General features: G+C 42.8%; 1 protein-coding gene across 2 annotated transcripts in view; it reads right to left on the bottom strand.

Moving 5' to 3' along the window:
• LOC131953774 (uncharacterized) overlaps positions 1-16531 on the bottom strand; it is a 42208-nt gene extending 25677 nt beyond the window's left edge. The window contains exons 1-2 of one of the 2 annotated variants that reach the window (XM_059317142.1): positions 16256-16531; positions 7467-8080 (exon numbers count right to left, since the gene is read on the bottom strand). In XM_059317142.1, the coding sequence (XP_059173125.1) occupies positions 7467-7734 (268 nt within the window). In that variant the 5' untranslated portion in view covers positions 7735-8080; positions 16256-16531. The remainder of the gene's footprint in view (positions 1-7466; positions 8081-16255) is intronic. The other variant, XM_059317143.1, reaches the window with a different exon arrangement.
• Positions 16532-24332: the final 7801 nt, after the last annotated feature.

The following is a 24332-nucleotide window of genomic DNA, read 5'->3' as shown; positions in this document are numbered from 1 at the left end:
AGACAGACAGACAGACAGACAGACAGACAGACAGACAGACAGACAGACAGACAGACAGACAGACAGACAGACAGACAGACAGACAGACAGACAGACAGACAGACAGACAGACAGACAGACAGACAGAAACACAGACAGAAACACAGACAGAAACACAGACAGAAACACAGACAGAAACACAGACAGAAACACAGACAGAAACACAGACAGACAGACAGACAGACAGACAGACAGACAGACAGCCAGACAGGCAGGCAGACAGACAGACAGACAGACAGACAGACAGACAGACAGACAGACAGACAGACAGACAGACAGACAGACAGACAGACACACACACACACACAGACACACAGACACACAGACACACAGACACACAGACACACACACACACACAGACAGACACACAGACACACAGACAGACACACAGACACACAGAGAGAATAGGGTCATAGCTTTGATTGAAACTAAATACATCCTCTCTGGAACACTTCATGGAATTGGAGTGCACCAGATAAATAATGACCAGAAACCGGGAAATCCCGGACATGTATTTATAATTTGTTTACTAAACACATGGAAGAGATCTGTGGGCAGAGACATTTTTGTCTGGAAGTTTACAGGAATTCGTATGGGTGGGTGGAATTTGTAAGGGTTTGTGGGTTTTTTTTTGAGTTGGTGGCATTTGTATGCATTGGTGGCATTTGTATGGGTTGGTGGAATGTGTATGGATATGTGGCATTTGAATGGGTTAGCGTGATTATGTATAGATTTGGTGGGATTATTTATTTTTGGAGAGTTTCTTTTTGGGTTGATGTTTTTTTATTGGGTCGGTGGGAATCTGTATAAAGTTGGTGGAATTTGTATTATTTTGATGAGATTCTTCTTGGTTTTTTACTTTCTCTTTTATACGAAGTATCGAGAAAGTCTTGTAATCGTGTAAAAATAAATCCAGATTTTTGCAAATATCGACGTTTTACAGCTCCCTGAGTCGGAAAAACATAGTTTTGTAATCTTGTCCGTATGCCTGTGTGTGTATGTGTGTGTGTGTCCGTGTGTAAACACGATAACTTGAGTACCGGTACATCTAGGTTGATGAAATTTCATGTATAAGTATTATATCGTAGATCTGCATCTACTTTTGAGCGATTTCCGATAACCGGAAGTGGAACTTTTTCAACTTTGAATTTTTCAAAAGCCTATAACTTGCATACTATTTCAGATAGATAAATATAATTGCAAGTGTAAGTAAAAAATCTAATTCTCTGCCTCCTGTCAAATTTTGAGTAATTTCCGTTGACCACAGGTAGTAATTTTTGCTGTTTCCGATTTCTCAAAAAAAACGAGTGTGAATTTATATAGTACTAATAATATTCCGCACTATTATGCACATTTTATTTGGCGTTCACTTGGTGTGCAATTCTTTCTTCTACGAGATTTTATTCTATTTTAAAAAGTTTAAGTATTTAAAATGGATTAAAAATCATGTCCATATCCCGAGTTGCCTACCCCTGTTGTTTCATATAAGAATATTCGAGAAAGTTTAGGGGAGATCACTCCTGGTTTTTTATGTAGTGTGGTGATCCCCGCCACAACCTATATACACTAATTTTTATCATGTCTTATAGCAGTACCTCTGATATCGTTCCACTGAAAATGTCTCTAAGTTTGAGCAAATAAAGCAACAGACGTCCATGACCTTTACTCCCCAACCTACACCAACACAGACGTCCATGACCTTTACTCCCCAACCTACACCAACACAGACGTCCATGACCTTTACTCCCCAACCTACACCAACACAGACGTCCATGACCTTTACTCCCCAACCTACACCAACACAGACGTCCATGACCTTTACTCCCCAACCTACACCAACACAGACGTCCATGACCTTTACTCCCCAACCTACATCAACACAGACGTCCATGACCTTTACTCCCCAACCTACACCAACACAGACGTCCATGACCTTTACTCCCCAACCTACACCAACACAGACGTCCATGACCTTTACTCCCCAACCTACACCAACACAGACGTCCATGACCTTTACTCCCCAACCTACACCAACACAGACGTCCTTGACCTTTACTCCCCAACCTACACCAACACAGACGTCCATGACCTTTACTCTTCAACCTACACCAACACAGACGTCCATGACCTTTACTCTTCAACCTACACAAACACAGATTCCCCAACCTACACCAACACAGATTCCCCAACCTACACCAACACAGATTCCCCAACCTACACCAACACAGATTCCCCAACCCACAAGTTTTCAAGCCGCCTGTACGACACACATCTAAACAACAATGGATCGTCTGGATCAACTCAATGCAAAATGGAGTTGAATTTAAAAAAAAATTCCCAGCATATTGGATGGGTGGGTGGGGGTGTAGTGGAGGGCGGCAGTCTCACAAAGATCTCTGACGTCCATTCACAGGAAGAAAAGCTATTTCAAGCCTGAAATATGTAGCACCCAACTCACACATTCTAAACATGCTTTGTTAGGCCCCTTATGCTTGTTTCAACACTGTGTTCAACTTAATGATTTCACATGTTTTACTTTACCTTGACTTCTAATTAATTGAGATCAAATTAAATTTTTAAATTATGTTAAAATAAATGTGTTAATGGTAAGGGAGGTAAAGGGCATTTTAAGGCTCAGGTTGGTGTTGTAGTGTTAGAATAGTTGTTGTGGTGGTTGACGGGGGGGGGGGGGTAACAATTGACGAAAACTGATGAACAGTCTTTTATAAGTTAAATAGCAGCAAATGATAACAACGATTAGACTGCGGTAATTAGGTAGACTACAGTAATTAGGTAGACTGCAGTAATTAGGTAGACTGTTGTAATTGGGTAGACTGCAGTAATTAGGTATATTGCAATAATTAGCTTATACAACTAAAGGACCACACAAGACCTCAGTCTAAAGGAAGTGCTGGCTATATCAGCACACTACAGTCCCGCGAGAAGGGGAAATAACTCAGCGGACGTGACGAGGGGACAGTGTCGAGGATTGTGGGTAGATTCCCCTTGTTGTTGTGAAATGTGGTCCCTGTCAACACACACAGGTAAGGCAGGTTTCTCTCCCCCCCCCCCCCCCGATTTCTCCAACCCCCGCCCCCCGCCCCCCTCTGATGGCTCCCGATTTGCTAAGAGGGTGGGGGAGGGGAGGTTAGAATACGTGGGATTTCTTTGTTTTGGTGACCCTCGGAGAGAGAGGGGGGGGGGGGATTAGGAAAAAAATGTTATACACCATTTTATTTTAACTTCATCGGAATAAAGAAGCCATTCCCAGGACGAGTTTTTTCTTAATAAAATCTGAAAATATTTCTTAAAATTATGTTTCTTTACGAACACGAACCTTCCAGTATGATGACTACCCCTGATCAGTGTTTCTTCCAGACTTTTTTTTATCCGGGGGGGGGGGGGGAAAGGGAGGGGCACTTGATATTCCATTTCGTTCGGAAGAAACTCTGCCCCTGATGTAGACATTGTGTGTCCATCAACAAACACAACATAAAAAACTGTTTACCAAAACATTTTTATTTGTTTCCTCATGATTCGATATGCAATTAAAATATTTCACACTACTTGTTTTATTCATTGTTACTTCATGTATAATCAATTACATTAATGAAGTTCCCGAATTAGCCACCTGTGGGTATGGACCTAATTAGCATGTCTCTGGTAGCACACCTGTATCGTTGTCTAGAACAATCGATTTCACGCCGCTGATGGCGCGCCACTCTACACCAGGGGACGGGAACTATTTTTTATATTCATGTAGTGGGGTAGGCTAAATGGCTGATGTTGTTTTTTAAAATCTGAATTAGTTTTTGATAGTTACATTTTATTTTTGTGATGGAATCTAATTTAGACTAGTCAAACTGAATATGGTCAGTGAAATTGAACTTTGTCAGTAAAATTAAATTTCAGTCGTGGATACTTATTTTATTTCTGGCAAATAATAACAAACACTACTGGTCAAAGTTAATTAGACCAGACAGTATTATTAACCATTTAAAATAATTATGAAGAGTTAAAATTAATTAAGCTATACTATATTATTATTTGCCATATAAAATGAATATTTTAAACTTAAAGTAAATTAGACAAAAATGATTTTATTATTGACCAATTAAAATAATTTTGGCGAGTCAATGTTAATTTAAACGAGGAAAACTCCGCCTACTATTGAAGAATCAGCAGTTGTCACTTACCGAGAAACCTTTAAAGACGTTATTTGAAGGGAAATGTAATCAACTATTCTAGAAGTTTCATACCTTGGGTTGGGCATAAAGTCAAGACCCCTATATCGACGCTCTATTACTTTGACTTTCTACTAGAACAAGTTAACCTTACGTACCCATGATGTCACATTTAATGCTAATAATATACATATAGGCCTATATACTTTTTTAAAATTCTTTCAAACAGATAAATAAAACTCCTGGAGAGTTAACATGTAATCCAGATACACACGTAATCTTACTGTAAAGTGTGCACTAATCTGACCTAACCCCATCCCTAGCGATGTGTGAAATAAATAACGGTGAACTCACTGCTGACTCATAATGCTAACAGGCAGGCCGTCAATGGCAGATATACACGTTTACACGGTGTATCGTTTGATACAGTCGACCAATGTGATGTGTGGGGGTGGGCTGTGGGGGTGAGGTGTGGGGTCGGGGTGGGAGAGTGGACTCCCACGAGCATAACGGGAAGACTCCCCCTGCACTGGCTGCCACCTCGACACAAAAATCCCCCAAATAATTTTATGTTTGAATCCCCCTAATCTGACACTTGTTTTATGTTTGAATTCCCCTAATCTGATAGCCAGCGGCATGTCTGATAAAATTGTTGGAGTTTTTCATCTGCTAGTGCCTGCTACTACGCCGTTTAGATTGATACAATATCTGTAGCCGGGGGTGGGGGAGGGGGAGCGGGTGAGTACAAAAAAAATGTGTGTGCTGCATTTCAGAGTTCAAGAAAATAGATTTGCCTACATCCATGGCTTCATAAACTGATCCACCTATTTTAACATCGATGGGTATATTATTGAAACAACGATTGTTTACACAGACCATTGACCAGTAACAAACGCCCCCCCCCCCCCATCCATTACAAAATAACTGGAAGCAGCATCACTCTGATAGGTGTGTGGCGATATCATTATATAGGCCTACACGGCAAGGAAACAAGATGTACAAATACGAAATGTATTTATAACAAACGAACTGAGTCAATTCGCTGCCAATATTAACAGTTTGAAGAAGTGACCCGACCTATGACCCGACCAATATTAACAGTGTTAAGAAGTGACACAGTGTATTACTACGCCTCAGAGATGTCACAAGGCGGGGGCGGGGGTGCGCACCGCACCGGTTGACACCATTTATAGCGGTGACACCAAGACAGAAATTTCAAAATATATAGAAGAAATATGCTTGTTGCCGGTTTAATGAGTGATTAATTAGAGTTAAAAATGTTTTTAACTACAAATAGATGATCCCGACAAGGTGGGGAGTGGGGGGGGGGGTGACACCATGACACAAACCTGATAACTATTTAGAAAATAAGGCTATTTAAACCAACTACAACATTTACAGAAAAAAACAAAGTTTGGTCGAATATTTTCAATCGATGGCCGTGGTTGAGTGACACGATACCTAATTATTTACTATGTAAAAGATGCTTTTTCCACTTAGTTAAGAAGTGGATTAAAATAATGTGTGTACATATTTACGCCATTTGGCAAAATGGGAGGGTGTGACACCAACTACAACTATATGTATAGGCCTAGGTAGGCATATATATATATATATATATATATATATATATATATATATATATATATATATATATATATATATATATATATATATATATATATATATATCCTACACCTTATTTTCCTTTAGTGCCGGGTGCCACCATAATGTGCCGCACCGGGTGACACCCGACCTAGCGACGCCACTGCTTTAACATTATACACTGTCCCGTCGTTTTACTTGGTCACTAATCAAATAACGGATACATTTCAATTATAAAACAATCAATGCTGTAATTTTGTATTACGGTGTGGAGGGTATTTATTTGAAGTTTTTAAACATTTTTTTGTAATAGTTAGACTTACGTTTGTACTCAGCTGTTCAAATCACATTTAACTAAGCACTTCATCTTTTAGGTGATCAGCGAACACATACCTTTTACATCAATATGAGTGCATGTACGAGAACCCTGAAACCCCCGAACCCAACCCCAAGCCCTAAAGCAATAGTTCTAGGCCCATATGCCACATATCGTAATGTGATGGTATCAACAAAAGTTCTAGGCCCATATGCCAAGTCACGCGCAGTTTGTTCACCCTACACACCAGCCCCCTGTGTGTATCTGTGTGTATCTGTGTGTATCTGTGTGTACCTGTGTGTACCTGTGTGTACTTGTGTGTATATGTGTGTATCTGTGTGTACCTGTGTGTATATGTGTGTACCTGTGTGTATCTGTGTGTATCTGTGTGTACCTGTGTGTACCTGTGTGTACTTGTGTGTATATGTGTGTATCTGTGTGTACCTGTGTGTATATGTGTGTACCTGTGTGTATCTGTGTGTATCTGTGTGTACCTGTGTGTACTTGTGTGTATATGTGTGTATCTGTGTGTACTTGTGTGTATATGTGTGTATCTGTGTGTATCTGTGTGTACCTGTGTGTACCTGTGTGTACCTGTGTTTATCTGTGTGTACTTGTGTACTTGTGTACTTGTGTGTATCTGTGTGTACCTGTGTTTATCTGTGTGTACTTGTGTACTTGTGTACTTGTGTGTATCTGTGTGTGCCTGTGTGTATCTGTGTGTACCTGTGTGTATCTGTGTGTATCTGTGTGTACCTGTGTGTATCTGTGTGTACTTGTGTGTACCTGTGTGTACTTGTGTGTACCTGTGTGTATCTGTGTGTATCTGTGTGTATATGTGTGTACTTGTACTTTGTGTCTGAATGACATTCTTTTATCCCATGCTGTAGAAATATACGACTAACAGAATAACTAGCATATTAAAAAAAACAACTTCTCACAGACGTATTATCTCAGCGATTGTTCCAAAAGATCGGACTGTATGATTGAGCTAGGGTTGGTTGTAGATCATATAGGTGAGGTTTAAAGAGGGAGACAACTGTGTGGATATATTTTGATACGGTGCACATAGAGCGTTCATTTGGTTGTGACTGAGTGTCGATTCATTTACCACACACCTTCGTATGTATGTCTTACTGTTTTTATACTCATTGATTATATTCTTATTGTTGACATATACATTCAGCGATTTATAAATAAATTAATAAGATATATATATATATATATATATATATATATATATATATATATATATATATATATATATATATATTATATGACGTACATCTCCGCTAATTACGGTAAAATATCTGGCCACTCACCTCGGCACGTGCCACTCCCTGACGTCACGTTAGCTCCCGTGACGTCAACGCAGTTAAATCCCAGCTCCGTGTCGCACTCACTCCCTACTTCCGGTCGACATTCGGCTCCGGCTTCCGCCGGACAGCATCCGTTTGCCAGCCTCGGCCGGTCGGCCCGGCATCCGGCAAGCTGGCCGCACTGGTCCTGTCTGCTGGACGCCAGACAGACGGCCAGCAGCAGACACGTCAGGGCCGGTCCAGCAGACGGCAGGCGACAAAGCTCTGGCATTTGTGAGAGGTCACTTCTGCCAAAACCGGAAGTTGAGAAATGTTCTGGATAAACTCATTGAATGCGAGCCAATAAATGCTTGTAAACTGAAGTTTTCCAAGAAAGTTTCTAACTTTATGTTTTCTATGAAAGTTTTTCCAATTTTTGAAATAAAATCCGTTCAAGAATTACTTTTTAAATCCGAGTGAATTAACAGCACTAATTCGTCTTGGGTGTTTTAAAACGTGCTCACAGTTAAAACCAGTCGCCCCATCAACATGGACTAATTAATGATCTCGTACCGAATTATACAAGTTGTCTTTTATAACTTGCAGGTCATGAAAACTACAACAAACTTACAACTTTACTGGAAAAAAATAATTTAATCAAAAGATAATTAAATAATTTTATGCCAACAAATTGCTAGAGTGTTAAAAATAATTTCATGTCAGCTGTAAAGCAACACCAAATTTTGCTGGTGAGATCATGAGTCAATGATCAAACTAGGTGTTTTATGTTCACACATAAGTTCATACATCGGGGTCACTAGCCATTCATGAACTACAAGAAATGTAAAGATGTGAGTGTATATATGTGTGTATGTGTCTGTGTGTGTGAGAGAGCATATTTCCTCAAACTTTCAACGTAACTGCACTTCCAGTTGTAAGACTTTCATGTCCAGCTTGACCACGTGATGGCCGTAAGAAATCTTGTCGACTCCCACCATGTCACGTGTCACGGTAGCGAAGGAAATTTGTCTCTAACGGTTTTAGGCACGTCTTCGATAACTGGTACACTTTTAGACTGGGGAAAATTGACGCGTTGGGCAACATGGGGCAACAGAAACATGGGGCAACAGAAAATGGGCAACAGAAACATCGGGCAACAGAAACTTGGGGCAACAGAAACATCGGGCAACAGAAACATGGGGCAACAGAAACATCGGGCAACAGAAACATGGGGCAACAGAAACATGGAGCAACAGAAACATGGGCAACAGAAACATGGACAACAGAAACATGGGGCAACAGAAACATGGGGCAACAGAAACATGGGGCAACAGAAACATGAAGCAACAGAAACATGGACAACAGAAACATGGGGCAACAGAAACATGGGACAACAGAAATATGGGCAACAGAAACATGGGGCAACAGAAATATGGGCAACAGAAACATGGGGCAACAGAAATATGGGCAACAGAAACATGGGGCAACAGAAAAATGGGCAACAGAAACATGGGGCAACAGAAATATGGGCAACAGAAACATGGGGCAACAGAAACATGGGACAACAGAAAATTGACGCAACAGAAAAATGGGCAACAGAAACATGGGGCAACAGATACATGGGGCAACAGATACATGGGGCAACAGATACATGGGGCAACAGAAATATGGGGCAACAGAAATATGGGGCAACAGAAATATGGGGCAACAGAAACATGGGGCAACAGAAACATGGGGCAACAGAAATATGGGCAACAGAAACATGGGGCAACAGAAACATGGGGCAACAGATACATGGGGCAACAGAAACATGGGGCAACAGAAATATGGGGCAACAGAAATATGGGGCAACAGAAACATGGGGCAACAGAAACATGGGGCAACAGAAATATGGGCAACAGAAACATGGGGCAACAGAAATATGGGCAACAGAAACATGGGGCAACAGAAATATGGGCAACAGAAACATGGGGCAACAGAAATATGGGGCAACAGAAACATGGGGCAACAGAAATATGGGGCAACAGAAACATGGGGCAACAGAAATATGGGGCAACAGAAACATGGGGCAACAGAAATATGGGGCAATTTAAGAATGGACTAGCTAAACATGTAAATTGTAATGTGTGTGTATGTGTGTGTGTGTGTGTGTGTGCAAAAGATCTGTTTAAACGTGACACAACACTCCAATCGTTCTATCTTTAGCTCACACGAAAGCGGCTTGACTGAAAGTTTATCTTACCCCCCCCCCCCCCCCTTCTTTCATCAACCTATAAAAGAATGCTAGACACTTTAATATCTCTTCTACATTAGAATTCCAAATGTCTTACCAAAATAGAATCATAAATATTCTTTCGAAATGGACATACAATTTCGAACACCTTTTATCGTTGATTCACAATATCCCCAGGCAGTCTTCAAAATAGAATATACAAAAAATTTAACTTAACAAATAAACTCCCAAAAATTGCTTCAAGAATTACAGATCACCCTTATAATAGAATCCTTAAAATCCTTAAATATAGGCTGGAGTCCCTAAAGTGATTTAAATAAAAATTGTACTGTAATAATTGAATCCTACCTAAATTTCCTTTCAAAATATACCACAAATTATTGCTTCTAATGTCAATACGATGTTTATAAATTAGTTCTCGGTCGACATCCTTGTCTGGTTTGAAGAAAAAATAATGAATCGTGCAAGTCCTCTCCACTCATTCCAACCCTCACCCATACGAATGTCACTCATCCCCCCACCCCGTTAAAACAATGCTCAACTATTTCACGTGCTGCGTGTACTCACCACCATCCCTTGACACGGTTGAGTGAGTGAGGAAAAAATGTCTGGCCTCACGCACGGGAGAACCCCAACAAAGCAGGTCACGTGATGGCACTATTAAAGTGGCAAAAAAACCACTAGAAGCTTCCATTCCAGACCTTCTCCCCCGCCCTACCCCCACCTTCACACCTCGCCATGGGAAATTCCAATTTTTTTAAAAATTCTCGAAGGCATCGTGTTTTATCTACAGGTTAAGTAAATAAAATCTTTCTATATTTAACCCTAACATGTGGTTCACAGTTAACCTGGAGAAATTTTTACGTGGTTACGGGGTTCACGTGGTTTCTTGGGGTTCACGAGGTTCAGAGGTCAGAGTGGCCTACCTTGTTGCTTCACGTTCCATAAGGTCAAGTGTTAATTCTGATGCAGATATTGTAAATGAACTCAGCACCCCCCCCCCCCCCACACCACCCTTCAGCGCCGTGTTGTAAACAGACATTGAAACAAACAACGTACAGATGTTAAATGGTACAAGCAACATGTTTAACTTAATACATTATTTTTAGTCGCATGATTCATTTCTACGAATTTTCATCTTTTACGAACCGGATTTGCAACAGTTTTCAACAAAATAGCCCATGGTTAGAACCTTTCTCCCTCTCTCTCTCCTCTCTGCGCATCTTTCTTAGACTTTCACTGTTCCTCTCTTACTCAACAGGATGTAGAAGCGAGAACTTCTCCCCCCCCCCCCCCATAACGCAAGTCGCGGCGCCCTGTTTGATTCCTCCCTGGTACATCCCCACTGCTGGTACTAAGGTCAGCTGATGACCTACAGCTTCAGCCCCTCACTACCCCTAGACACAATGGTAGACCCCGAGATTTATTGCTAGACCCCGAGGTTTAGAGGTAGATCCCAATATCTGGTGGTAGATCCCATTTTGTGTTAAAGATCCCAAAACAGTAGACTCTAACATTCAGTTTGAAAGATCCAAGACAATATAAGTCCATGACAGTTTGAGACAGTTTGATCTTGTGTGTGGTGGTTGAGGTGGGGGGTGGGAAGAGAGGGAGAGGGAGAGGGGCGGACTCCTATGCAGATAAGTCAACAAAACCGGCACAAACATGACCGGTCAACAAAACCGGCACGAACCCTTGCCGGTAAGAAAGTCGATGATTAAAGTCCTCACAATAAGATGCACTGGTAGACGAGACTGTCATCTCACCAATGACAGCTTGGCTTTCATTCCATTGGTGACCATCGGTAGCAAAACTATGGTCAGTCAAACCCGGTTAATTAAGCAAATTATAAAAATATGTCGTTAATTAAATAATCAATTAGCCAGGAAATGGTAAATGCGCGTGATTTTAGATTAGTTTAAAAAAATCTATGTCCCTGACCCTCTATGTGCCTGACCCTCTCCCTGACCCTCTCCCTGACCCTCTATGTGCCTGACCCTCTATATGCCTGACCCTCTATGTGCCTGACCCTCTATGTGCCTGACCCTCTATGTGCCTGACCCTCTATGTCCCTGACCCTCTCCCTGACCCTCTATGTGCCTGACCCTCTCCCTGACCCTCTCCCTGACCCTCTATGTGCCTGACCCTCTATGTGCCTGACCCTCTCCCTGACCCTCTCCCTGACCCTCTATGTGCCTGACCCTCTCCCTGACCCTCTATGTGCCTGACCCTCTATGTCCCTGACCCTCTCCCTGACCCTCTATGTGCCTGACCCTCTATGTCCCTGACCCTCTATGTGCCTGACCCTCTCCCTGACCCTCTATGTCCCTGACCCTCTATGTGCCTGACCCTCTCCCTGACCCTCTATGTGCCTGACCCTCTATGTCCCTGACCCTCTCCCTGACCCTCTATGTCCCTGACCCTCTATGTGCCTGACCCTCTATGTCCCTGACCCTCTATGTGCCTGACCCTCTATGTCCCTGACCCTCTATGTCCCTGACCCTCTATGTCCCTGACCCTCTATGTCCCTGACCCTCTCCCTGACCCTCTATGTCCCTGACCCTCTATGTCCCTGACCCTCTATGTGCCTGACCCTCTATGTCCCTGACCCTCTATGTGCCTGACCCTCTATGTGCCTGACCCTCTCCCTGACCCTCTATGTGCCTGACCCTCTATGTCCCTGACCCTCTATGTCCCTGACCCTCTATGTCCCTGACCCTCTCCCTGACCCTCTATGTGCCTGACCCTCTCCCTGACCCTCTCCCTGACCCTCTCCCTGACCCTCTATGTGCCTGACCCTCTATGTCCCTGACCCTCTCCCTGACCCTCTATGTCCCTGACCCTCTCCCTGACCCTCTATGTCCCTGACCCTCTCCCTGACCCTCTATGTCCCTGACCCTCTCCCTGACCCTCTATGTCCCTGACCCTCTCCCTGACCCTCTATGTCCCTGACCCTCTCCCTGACCCTCTCCCTGACCCTCTCCCTGACCCTCTATGTGCCTGACCCTCTATGTCCCTGACCCTCTATGTGCCTGACCCTCTATGTCCCTGACCCTCTATGTCCCTGACCCTCTATGTCCCTGACCCTCTCCCTGACCCTCTATGTGCCTGACCCTCTCCCTGACCCTCTATGTGCCTGACCCTCTATGTGCCTGACCCTCTATGTCCCTGACCCTCTATGTCCCTGACCCTCTCCCTGACCCTCTATGTGCCTGACCCTCTCCCTGACCCTCTATGTCCCTGACCCTCTATGTGCCTGACCCTCTATGTCCCTGACCCTCTATGTCCCTGACCCTCTATGTGCCTGACCCTCTATGTGCCTGACCCTCTATGTCCCTGACCCTCTATGTCCCTGACCCTCTCCCTGACCCTCTATGTGCCTGACCCTCTATGTCCCTGACCCTCTATGTCCCTGACCCTCTATGTCCCTGACCCTCTATGTCCCTGACCCTCTCCCTGACCCTCTATGTGCCTGACCCTCTCCCTGACCCTCTATATGCCTGACCCTCTATGTCCCTGACCCTCTATGTCCCTGACCCTCTATGTCCCTGACCCTCTATGTCCCTGACCCTCTCCCTGACCCTCTATGTCCCTGACCCTCTCCCTGACCCTCTATGTGCCTGACCCTCTATGTCCCTGACCCTCTATGTCCCTGACCCTCTATGTCCCTGACCCTCTATGTCCCTGACCCTCTCCCTGACCCTCTATGTGCCTGACCCTCTCCCTGACCCTCTATATGCCTGACCCTCTATGTGCCTGACCCTCTATGTCCCTGACCCTCTATGTGCCTGACCCTCTCCCTGACCCTCTCCCTGACCCTCTCCCTGACCCTCTATGTGCCTGACCCTCTATGTCCCTGACCCTCTATGTCCCTGACCCTCTATGTCCCTGACCCTCTATGTGCCTGACCCTCTATGTCCCTGACCCTCTCCCTGACCCTCTATGTCCCTGACCCTCTATGTCCCTGACCCTCTCCCTGACCCTCTATGTCCCTGACCCTCTATGTCCCTGACCCTCTCCCTGACCCTCTATGTGCCTGACCCTCTATGTCCCTGACCCTCTATGTGCCTGACCCTCTATGTCCCTGACCCTCTATGTCCCTGACCCTCTATGTCCCTGACCCTCTATGTCCCTGACCCTCTATGTGCCTGACCCTCTCCCTGGCCCTCTCCCTGACCCTCTCCCTGACCCTCTATGTCCCTGACCCTCTATGTCCCTGACCCTCTATGTCCCTGACCCTCTATGTCCCTGACCCTCTATGTCCCTGACCCTCTATGTCCCTGACCCTCTATGTGCCTGACCCTCTCCCTGGCCCTCTCCCTGACCCTCTATGTCCCTGACCCTCTATGTGCCTGACCCTCTATGTCCCTGACCCTCTATGTGCCTGACCCTCTTTGTGCCTGACCCTCTATGTGCCTGACCCTCTATGTGCCTGACCCTCTCCCTGACCCTCTATGTGCCTGACCCTCTATGTCCCTGACCCTCTCCCTGACCCCCTATGTCCCTGACCCTCTCCCTGACCCTCTCCCTGACCCTCTATGTCCCTGACCCTCTATGTGCCTGACCCTCTATGTCCCTGACCCTCTATGTCCCTGACCCTCTCCCTGACCCTCAATGTCCCTGACCCTCTATGTCCCTGACCCTCTATGTCCATGACCCTCTCCCTGACCCTCTATGTCCCTGACCCTCTATGTCCCTGACCCTCTATGTCCCTGACCCTCTCCCTGACCCTCAATGTCCCTGACCCTCTATGTCCCTGACCCTCTATGTCCATGACCCTCTCCCTGACCCTCTATGTGCCTGACCCTCTATGTCCCTGACCCTCTATGTCCCTGACCCTCTCCCTGACCCTCAATGTCCCTGACCCTCTATGTCCCTGACCCTCTATGTCCCTGACCCTCTCCCTGACCCTCTATGTCCCTGACCCTCTATGTCCCTGACCCTCTATGTCCATGACCCTCTATGTGCCTGACCCTCTCCCTGGCCCTCTCCCTGACCCTCTCCCTGACCCTCTATGTCCCTGACCCTCTATGTCCCTGACCCTCTATGTCCCTGACCCTCTATGTCCCTGACCCTCTATGTCCCTGACCCTCTATGTCCCTGACCCTCTATGTGCCTGACCCTCTCCCTGGCCCTCTCCCTGACCCTCTATGTCCCTGACCCTCTATGTGCCTGACCCTCTATGTCCCTGACCCTCTATGTGCCTGACCCTCTTTGTGCCTGACCCTCTATGTGCCTGACCCTCTATGTGCCTGACCCTCTCCCTGACCCTCTATGTGCCTGACCCTCTATGTGCCTGACCCTCTCCCTGACCCTCTATGTGCCTGACCCTCTATGTCCCTGACCCTCTCCCTGACCCTCAATGTCCCTGACCCTCTATGTCCCTGACCCTCTATGTCCCTGACCCTCTCCCTGACCCTCTCCCTGACCCTCTATGTCCCTGACCCTCTATGTGCCTGACCCTCTATGTCCCTGACCCTCTATGTCCCTGACCCTCTCCCTGACCCTCTATGTCCCTGACCCTCTATGTCCCTGACCCTCTATGTCCCTGACCCTCTCCCTGACCCTCTCCCTGACCCTCTATGTCCCTGACCCTCTATGTGCCTGACCCTCTATGTGCCTGATCCTCTATGTCCCTGACCCTCTCCCTGACCCTCTATGTCCCTGACCCTCTCCCTGACCCTCTATGTCCCTGACCCTCTCCCTGACCCTCTATGTCCCTGACCCTCTCCCTGACCCTCTATGTCCCTGACCCTCTATGTGCCTGACCCTCTATGTGCCTGACCCTCTATGTGCCTGACCCACTCCCTGACCCTCTATGTCCCTGACCCTCTCCCTGACCCTCTATGTCCCTGACCCTCTCCCTGACCCTCTATGTCCCTGACCCTCTCCCTGACCCTCTATGTCCCTGACCCTCTATGTGCCTGACCCTCTATGTGCCTGACCCTCTATGTGCCTGACCCACTCCCTGACCCTCTATGTGCCTGACCCACTCCCTGACCCTTTATGTGCCTGACCCTCTCCCTGACCCTCTATATGCCTGACCCTCTATGTGCCTGACCCTGTATGTCACTGACCCCTATGTCCCTGACCCTCTATGTCCCTGACCCTCTATGTCCCTGACCCTCTATGTCCCTGACCCTCTCCCTGACCCTCTATGTCCCTGACCCTCTATGTCCCTGACCCTCTATGTCCCTGACCCTCTATGTGCCTGACCCTCTATGTCCCTGACCCTCTATGTCCCTGACCCTCTATGTCCCTGACCCTCTATGTGCCTGACCCTCTCCCTGACCCTCTATGTGCCTGACCCTCTATGTGCCTGACCCTCTCCCTGACCCCTATGTGCCTGACCCTCTCCCTGACCCTCTATGTCCCTGACCCTCTCCCTGACCCTCTATGTCCCTGACCCTCTATGTCCCTGACCCTCTATGTCCCTGACCCTCTATGTGCCTGACCCTCTCCCTGACCCTCTATGTGCCTGACCCTCTATGTGCCTGACCCTCTATATGCCTAATCCTACCTGGAAGATTTTAGAAAAACACATTTTCTCTTGGAACTGAAGATACAATTAAAATCTTACCACAAAAATAGCAATAAAAAAACTGACAATGTGAAATATACAATTGTCGGTCTATGTTCTTAGTGCTAGAAAACACTTGTCCAATTAACGAATCATCATGACGAATCAACACAGCAAATCAACACAGCGAGTCAACATAAGAAATCAACATAAGAAATCAACATAAGAAATCAACCCTTGCTTGGTCAGACCCCAGCAGCAGATATGAAAAAGAAGTAAGAATTCCCTACCATGATTTATACGTGCGGTTATCACTCCATTGAAGACACCTAGACGAAAAAAATAAAATCCGTGCGAGTGATTTCCCCTCTCGCGGCAGGCGTAAAATTGTTTATTTATACGTCTTAAAGCAGGTAAAATTTAATGGGACTTTCAACTCGTGCGGGATACGTCGATCAAAAAAAAAATGGTCTAAGTAATTTTTAACAAAATATAATTCTGTTTTTGTTCCTCTAAATCTCCAGTACAACAAAGTAAGTGTGAGTGGTGGGTGCGATTACCTCCCATGTTCTTTAAACAAATAGAAGAAAAGGTTAAAGAGTTTGAAACCTTAGATGATATAAAACTAACGATAATACAATAATAAAACTGAAAACATTCATACAATACTGATATTACATTAACCCTATTTAGAACTGAAAGCATACATTACAGCACCAACCAATTATATTTTTCTTTTATACCAAAGAGAGAAACCAATACATTTTAAGTCATAGGAAAATACTCAATGTAGAAAATTCCACTAAACTCACTTTAAAATTGACAAAATGGTATATATATATCTATAATATAAGCGGACTGGTAGTGTGTCAGTCCTTCCTTTCTCGTGTCATCGCTATAGCTTTTGGAACCATAAAAGTAAACAACGCACTTTGCAGTGCTTTTCAGTGCATCGCATTGTCTTATTATATGGAATAAAGTAGGGTTTGTTTATATAACGATTTAAATTTATTTTATAGTTGCCACTGTTAAATACACGCACATTGCTAAAACAGATTAAAAGGATCAATGTCAAATATCATTTTCGTTTAGATTCCTAGAAAAAGGGATACATTTTTAATAATAATGGGGTCGAAAATACGAATTAATTCAACTGTTTTGTAATTTTCAAGGGAGGTAATTTAAAAATAAATTCAACTCACGCTAATAAAAAAAATGTGATTCTAAAATCTACGGACCTCCAAAAGGAATTATTTTTGCAATAATATAATTAGCAAAATGTGAATGCAAATCTGCAGAGGACATTATTGTTGGAATATTATAATTAGCATGGATTGATAAAAGGCTATCTTTTATTTGTTTTATTCACTAAACGTCCTGTTTACTAATTATAATTTTAATCAACTATTCCGCACTGTAATAGACGCGTCATCACGTTCATTAGGTGCGCAATGGTTTTAGTCATGAAACTCTATTGTAAATTTTTATTAAAGTACTTAACAAAAATTCATGAATAGATAAAGTGCAATAAGTTAGCTAAAACACGGATATTTTAAATACTGCCTTTTATTTATTTTATACACTGAACGTACTGTTTACTAATTATTAATCTAACTTTTTGTTTGCGGACAAGCTGGGGTTTTTATAGTCATTCACTGAATCAGGCGCGTCCGCCGGCGCTTGGACAGGGTGCGATTTGGCGCCACGGGCTAAACTGTAAGCACTATGCTTTTATATTTGCATTTAAGTTGTGTTTATGTTATGAGTGTTCTGTTTATTTTTTCGTTTTTTTTTTTTTGCGTTTGTGTTTGCATTATGTTTGTATTTTCTTGTGTGGTTGTGTTGTGTTTGTGTTTTCTTTTGTGTTTGTGTTGTACTTAGTTTTGTTCTGTTCCCAGGTTGGTACATTTAAAAAGATTTACCGTGGCGGAGCACTGGTATGCAGCTAGTATATATATATATATATATATATATATATATATATATATATATATATATATATATATATATATATATATATATATATATACATAAGCTGCCAAGTAGTGTGTCAGTCCTTGATTCTTTCCGTCCTTCCGTCATCGCTATGGATTTTGGAACAATAAAAGTAAACACTACATGCCGTGATTTTACTTATAAGTATTGGAGTAGAATTTTTTTAATATAACGACTTAAAATTGTTTGATTTTCGGCAAATGCACGTGAAGAAAATATTAAATACACGCACAGTGCTGAATGGATCAATGTTAAAAAATATTTTCGCTTATATGTTGGAAAAAAATTGATGCTTTTTGATAACTAATCAAACTAATCCAAATTAAAATTAAAACACTAAAAAACACTAATGCCCGGGGGGGGGGGTGTTTAAAAGAAATTCAAATTGCGCTAAATATTGCTATTTAAGAATTTTTTTTTATTCCCACTGCATTGATTATAATGTTAGGGCTCATAATTATAATAGATTAATGTTAAGATTTAAAAAAAATTATTATCTCTGGAAATCACAATTTGTTTTTAAATTAAAAAGGGTTGGTTAAATCAGAGAATGTGGGAAAGGCTCTCTCTGCGCGCGGACCTCCGAGTGTTTGCGTTTGTGTTTCAGATTGAGTTTGCGTTTTAGAGATTGAGTTTGTTTGCGTTTGTGTTTGTGCTTGGTTTTGTTCTGTTCCCAAGTTGGTTGGACTGACGGACGGATGAACGGATAGACGGACTAACTGACGGAAAAACTGACGGACAAATGGACAGACTTACGGACGGACGAACGGACTGACGGACGGACACAGACCGACGGATGGACGGACAGATGTAGAATGATAGACGGACTGACTGACGGACGAACAAACATACAGACTTATAGACAGAGGGACGGACGACATGGTGACGCCTTGGTGGTTATCAATGCGGACGAGCAAGAGAACAATGAAACTATTTCAGGTCTGGACACCGGTTGTGTTTACAACAACTTCCTGACATGAAATAATAAATACAGGGGTGCGGTGCGTATATGCGGGTACCTGTTGGGGTTAACACCACATTCTTCTTCTTCTTCTTCGTTCTTAATTATTAGTGTTGAAGGGTGATCGAGATTTATCTGCCAGTGGGTTTTGAACTCGAGACTTTGTTCGAATTTATCAACCATGAGCTTTTTGCCGACTCGACCACGCCTCCAACACAATTAAGCGTTACGTGTCAACTGGTTATGCGCCTTTGAGGCCATTGACTCCGATTTCAGCCTGCTTTTCTTTTTGGATTTGCTTCCATAGCCTTTGTCCAACCAAGAACAAACTACAAGGCAGCAGTTGTTTAATTTTGGAGTTGTCTCTCCTAGGAGAGTGGCTGTCAACAGCTAACGAGCCTCATCTGCCCGAGGGTTCGAACTCGAGACTTTTCGGTTTAGCAACCATGAGCTTTACCGACTCGACCACGACGACCCCTTAACACCACATAAAAAACACGTAAAATGTGCTGTAAAAGCAATTATACTCTGTTAAAATAATAGAAAAGTAAAGGGAAAGGGAGGGTGAGGGTGACACCCTCAGTTACAGCAGCGGATGACACATGTTGTACCAAATGTGATATTAATGATGGGGGGGGGGGGGGTGTGATGGAGGCTGGCGCTGTTACTGGAATAACAATATTAAAAATGGTATATCAACTCCAAGGTTAGGACGTTTATGTTAGAAAACATGTGTATAACCGTCTAATTATTAATTCTAATAATAAATGTCGGATGATGATAGTCGTTGGGGGAGAAAAATCCAAGTTTAGTTGGTATGACGTATTCGGTATTTTATCAACCTATGCAAGTAATGAACGGATTTTCTTTTCGCAAAACAAACGACCAGTGCGGATAATTGATAGGGTCGATATAGCAACACCCGAGGGGCCCAAATTTTTTAAATTTGCAACATTTTTTCTTAAACGATAATAAAATTCCCTTTTCTGCCAACCTTTTGGATTAGCTTGAAAAGTGAAAGTACACAATATAATATAGAGAATGACTATAAAAGGTGGAGAAACATTAATGTTAGCAGCAGCATTTTAAGGCAAGACAATATTTGCTTAATAGCTCTAATTAAGATAACTAAAACACGTAGCTAAAAGTTAAAAAAACACTTCCATTCGCAAGTTAGTATGAGTTAAAAATTAGAACATAGTCATGCGTCGGTAACTTAGTATGTGTTAATAAATGGAACATACAGTCACGCGTCAGTCACTCGTTCATCCAAGCCATGTCGCCATTCTTCCGATAGCACTCTGTCTTTTGGAGCCCCTAAGAGAATCTCTTAGAGGTCTATCCAAGAAAAAAGTACTAGCAGTCAAAAGACGGCAGGATCCTGTAAATCCCAAGCGCCCTCTACACGATAGTATGCGTCAAAATACAGTCATGCGTCAGTAACTCGTTCATCCAAGCCGTGTCGCCATTCTTCCGATAGCACTCTGTCTTTTGGAGCCCCTAAGAGAATCTCTTAGAGGTCGATCCAAGACAAAAAGTGCTAGCAGTTAAAAGACGGCAGGCGCTTCGGAATCCCAAGCGCCCTCTACACGATAGTATCCGTCAAAATACAATCATGCGTCAGTAACTCGTTCATCCAAGCCGTGTCGCCATTCTTCCGATAGCACTCTGTCTTTTGGAGCCCCTAAGAGAAACTCTTAGAGGTCGATCCAAGACAAAAAGTGCTAGCAGTTAAAAGACGACAGGCTCTTATGAATCCCAAGCGCCCTCTACACGATAGTATGCGTCTAAATACAGTCATGCGTCAGTAACTCGTTCATCCAAGCCGTGTCGCCATTCTTCCGATAGCACTCTGTCTTTTGGAGCCCCTAAGAGAAACTCTTAGAGGTCGATCCAAGACAAAAAGTGCTAGCAGTTAAAAGACGGCAGGCTCTTATGAATCCCAAGCGCCCTCTACACGATAGTATGCGTCTAAATACAGTCATGCGTCAGTAACTCGTTCATCCAAGCCGTGTCGCCATTCTTCCGATAGCACTCTGTCTTTTGGAGCCCCTAAGAGAAACTCTTAGAGGTCGATCCAAGACAAAAAGTGCTAGCAGTTAAAAGACGGCAGGCTCTTATGAATCCCAAGCGCCCTCTACACGATAGTATGCGTCTAAATACAGTCATGCGTCAGTAACTCGTTCATCCAAGCCGTGTCGCCATTCTTCCGATAGCACTCTGTCTTTTGGAGCCCCTAAGAGAAACTCTTAGAGGTCGATCCAAGACAAAAAGTGCTAGCAGTTAAAAGACGACAGGCTCTTATGAATCCCAAGCGCCCTCTACACGATAGTATGCGTCTAAATACAGTCATGCGTCAGTCACTCGTTCATCCAAGCCGTGTCGCCATTCTTCCGATAGCACTCTGTCTTTTGGAGCCCCTAAGAGAAACTCTTAGAGGTCGATCCAAGACAAAAGTGCTAGCAGTTAAAAGACGGCAGGCTCTTATGAATCCCAAGCGCCCTCTACACGATAGTATGCGTCAAAATACAGTCATGCGTCAGTAACTCGTTCATCCAAGCCGTGTCGCCATTCTTCCGATAGCACTCTGTCTTTTGGGAGCCCCTAAGAGAAACTCTTAGAGGTCGATCCAAGACAAAAGTGCTAGCAGTTAAAAGACGGCAGGCTCTTATGAATCCCAAGCGCCCTCTACATGTCAGTATGTGTTAAAAATGGAACATGCAGTCATGCGTCAGTAAAAATGTGTAACTAAGTCATGTCAACCTTTTCAATGTAACCACAAGATCATATGTAGATCCTAGCTAATCCACCCCGAGCTCCTATTCTAAAATAAATTTTCTGACTAGATCTAGATGTTTAAGTCAAAACCAGCTAGATCGTATGAAACACAAGGTTCATATATCTTTAACGACAAATAGCAAGTCACTGCCCGCTGTTAATCTAAATACAGCACGCCCAGGATATTCCACCAGCTGGTGGCATAATTTATGCACAACATAAAGGTTATGTTAATTATGCGAACGGCCCAGAAATAAAATAACGTTAACAAAAGTGCGGACTTCTAGGAAATATTCAGCTTGTTTGAATCCCAAAATAACGCTATCTGAATATGCTCGATTAGCTTTATGTATTCCTTGAAAACCTTACCTTAAGTAATAAAAGAAAATTTTAAACCTAAGTCTGTTTAATCTTCTAGTATACAAAGTTTAGGGGAAATATTGTAATCGTGCACAAAAATCGCATGCCATTTTGACAGTTTTCAGTACTTTTTCATATATGGAGTTAAGGTGACCTATTTTAATCGGACAAAAAATCTAAATCCAGATTTATCAAAATTTCGGAAATCAAGTAGGAAAAAATGAACTTCGCAATTCCGTCCGTAATTCTAAATGTCTGACTGTGAACACGATAAATTAAGTACCGTTTCAGTTATGTTGACGACATTTGAACTATAGGTATTATATCAAATTTGTAGTTTTGTATCAACTTTCGAACGATTTCCGGTAACCGAAAATTGTATTTTACTCTATTTCCGTGTGAAGGCTATAGCTTGAGCACTGTTCCAGGTAGTTAGACGAAGTTTCGTACTTAAGTACAACATCTTATACTTGGATTACTTACAATTTTTGATAGGCATCAAATACGCGGAAGTTGTATTTTACTATATTTCTGTGTTCTAAAATACCAATAGGGCTGGTAAGTAGGTCACCAACCTGTTCTACGGCTCAATAAAACCTGCATGAGCCATAGAACAGGTTGGTGACCTACTTACAAGCCCTATAACTTAGTACCGTTTCAGTTATGTGTACGAAATATTAAACGTAGGTATAAAATCTTATTTCCTTGATTCTTTCAAATTTTGAATGATTTCCGGTGATCGAATGTATTTCATTACGCTATTTCCGATATCTGAAAAGAGATTACTTCAACCTTACCGATTTTTTTCAACATTTTTCACGTTTTTCAACAACGCACCGTGACACAACATGTGGCTTAATTAGCTGTATAATTAATTTTTAATAATAATTTTCGTTACTTTATAAAGTAGGCCTACTAATTTTTTGCTCTACTATGCACATACTGTTTACGTTTATTGGTGCGCAATTATTTTTTGCACTGAGTTCTATTGTACGTTCATTTGGTGACAGAGACAGACAGAGGAAGCAAGTTAAATAAAGGCTTGTAAAAATCAGTCAAAAACATTTCTATATCCGGACTGCTTCTCCCTTACTGTTATAAATGAATGTACTAGACATTTTCTACTTCTAGTGCATACTTATATAGAACGATTGTTATTTAAACGTTTGTAGTGCAGTATTACATAAAAGCTCGTTATCAAAATGTTTTTAAGCATATTTTAAAAACTTTTTCTGGAAACCATTAGCTCGTAGATCCAGGTATTAATTAGGTTTTGGATCAAGTTAAGCGTAGTTAACCTTAGCAAATACAACTTGAAACTAGAAGATTTAATAAGCGTACGGATTAATATTTATTTAACACAAAAAAGCTTATGCTTTAAAAGAAAATATTCTATTCTATTCTATTCTATTCTATTCTATTCTATTCTATTCTATTCTATTCTATTCTATTCTATTCTATTCTATTCTATTCTATTCTATTCTATTCTATTCTATTCTATTCTATTCTATTCTATTCTATTCTATTCTATTCTATTCTATTCTATTCTATTCTATTCTATTCTATTCTATTCTATTCTATTCTATTCTACTCTACTCTATTCTATTCTATTCTATTCTATTCTATTCTATCTGAGTCTTCCACTTCTGATAAAACTAAAACAACTTCAGACCAAAACATGAACCTGATGCGCTAACGTTTCTGGTAGTCTAGAACCTGGTACAGGCCACTGTTTTAAAAAAATCATTTCCTAAAGAACGCTGTAAATCAAAAATTATCTGATAACAGTTTTTATCTTAAGAACACTAAATATAAACAGATCTATCACCAAACATACGCGATGTCCCTGGGAGAGCTTAATTTATGAATAGTCTCCCCTTGTGTCTGCCTTTCAAGGGCATATAAATTAGATGTAGGCCCACTCGATGCCCGGGTCTCGAGACTTTGGTGCCATGTACATGCTGGTGCCCACTGGTGGAGCCACCACCCTACGTATTGTGGGCCCAGGTAGTGCCCACTGGTGGAGCCACCACCCCAGGTAGT

This window comes from Physella acuta, unplaced genomic scaffold (genome assembly GCF_028476545.2).
Source record: "Physella acuta isolate Inbredline_101_S28 unplaced genomic scaffold, ASM2847654v3 ptg000951l, whole genome shotgun sequence".
In the NCBI taxonomy this organism is placed as follows: domain Eukaryota; kingdom Metazoa; phylum Mollusca; class Gastropoda; family Physidae; genus Physella; species Physella acuta.
Note: the sequence above shows the minus strand (reverse complement) of the source record. Positions and strands in the feature narration are given on the sequence as shown.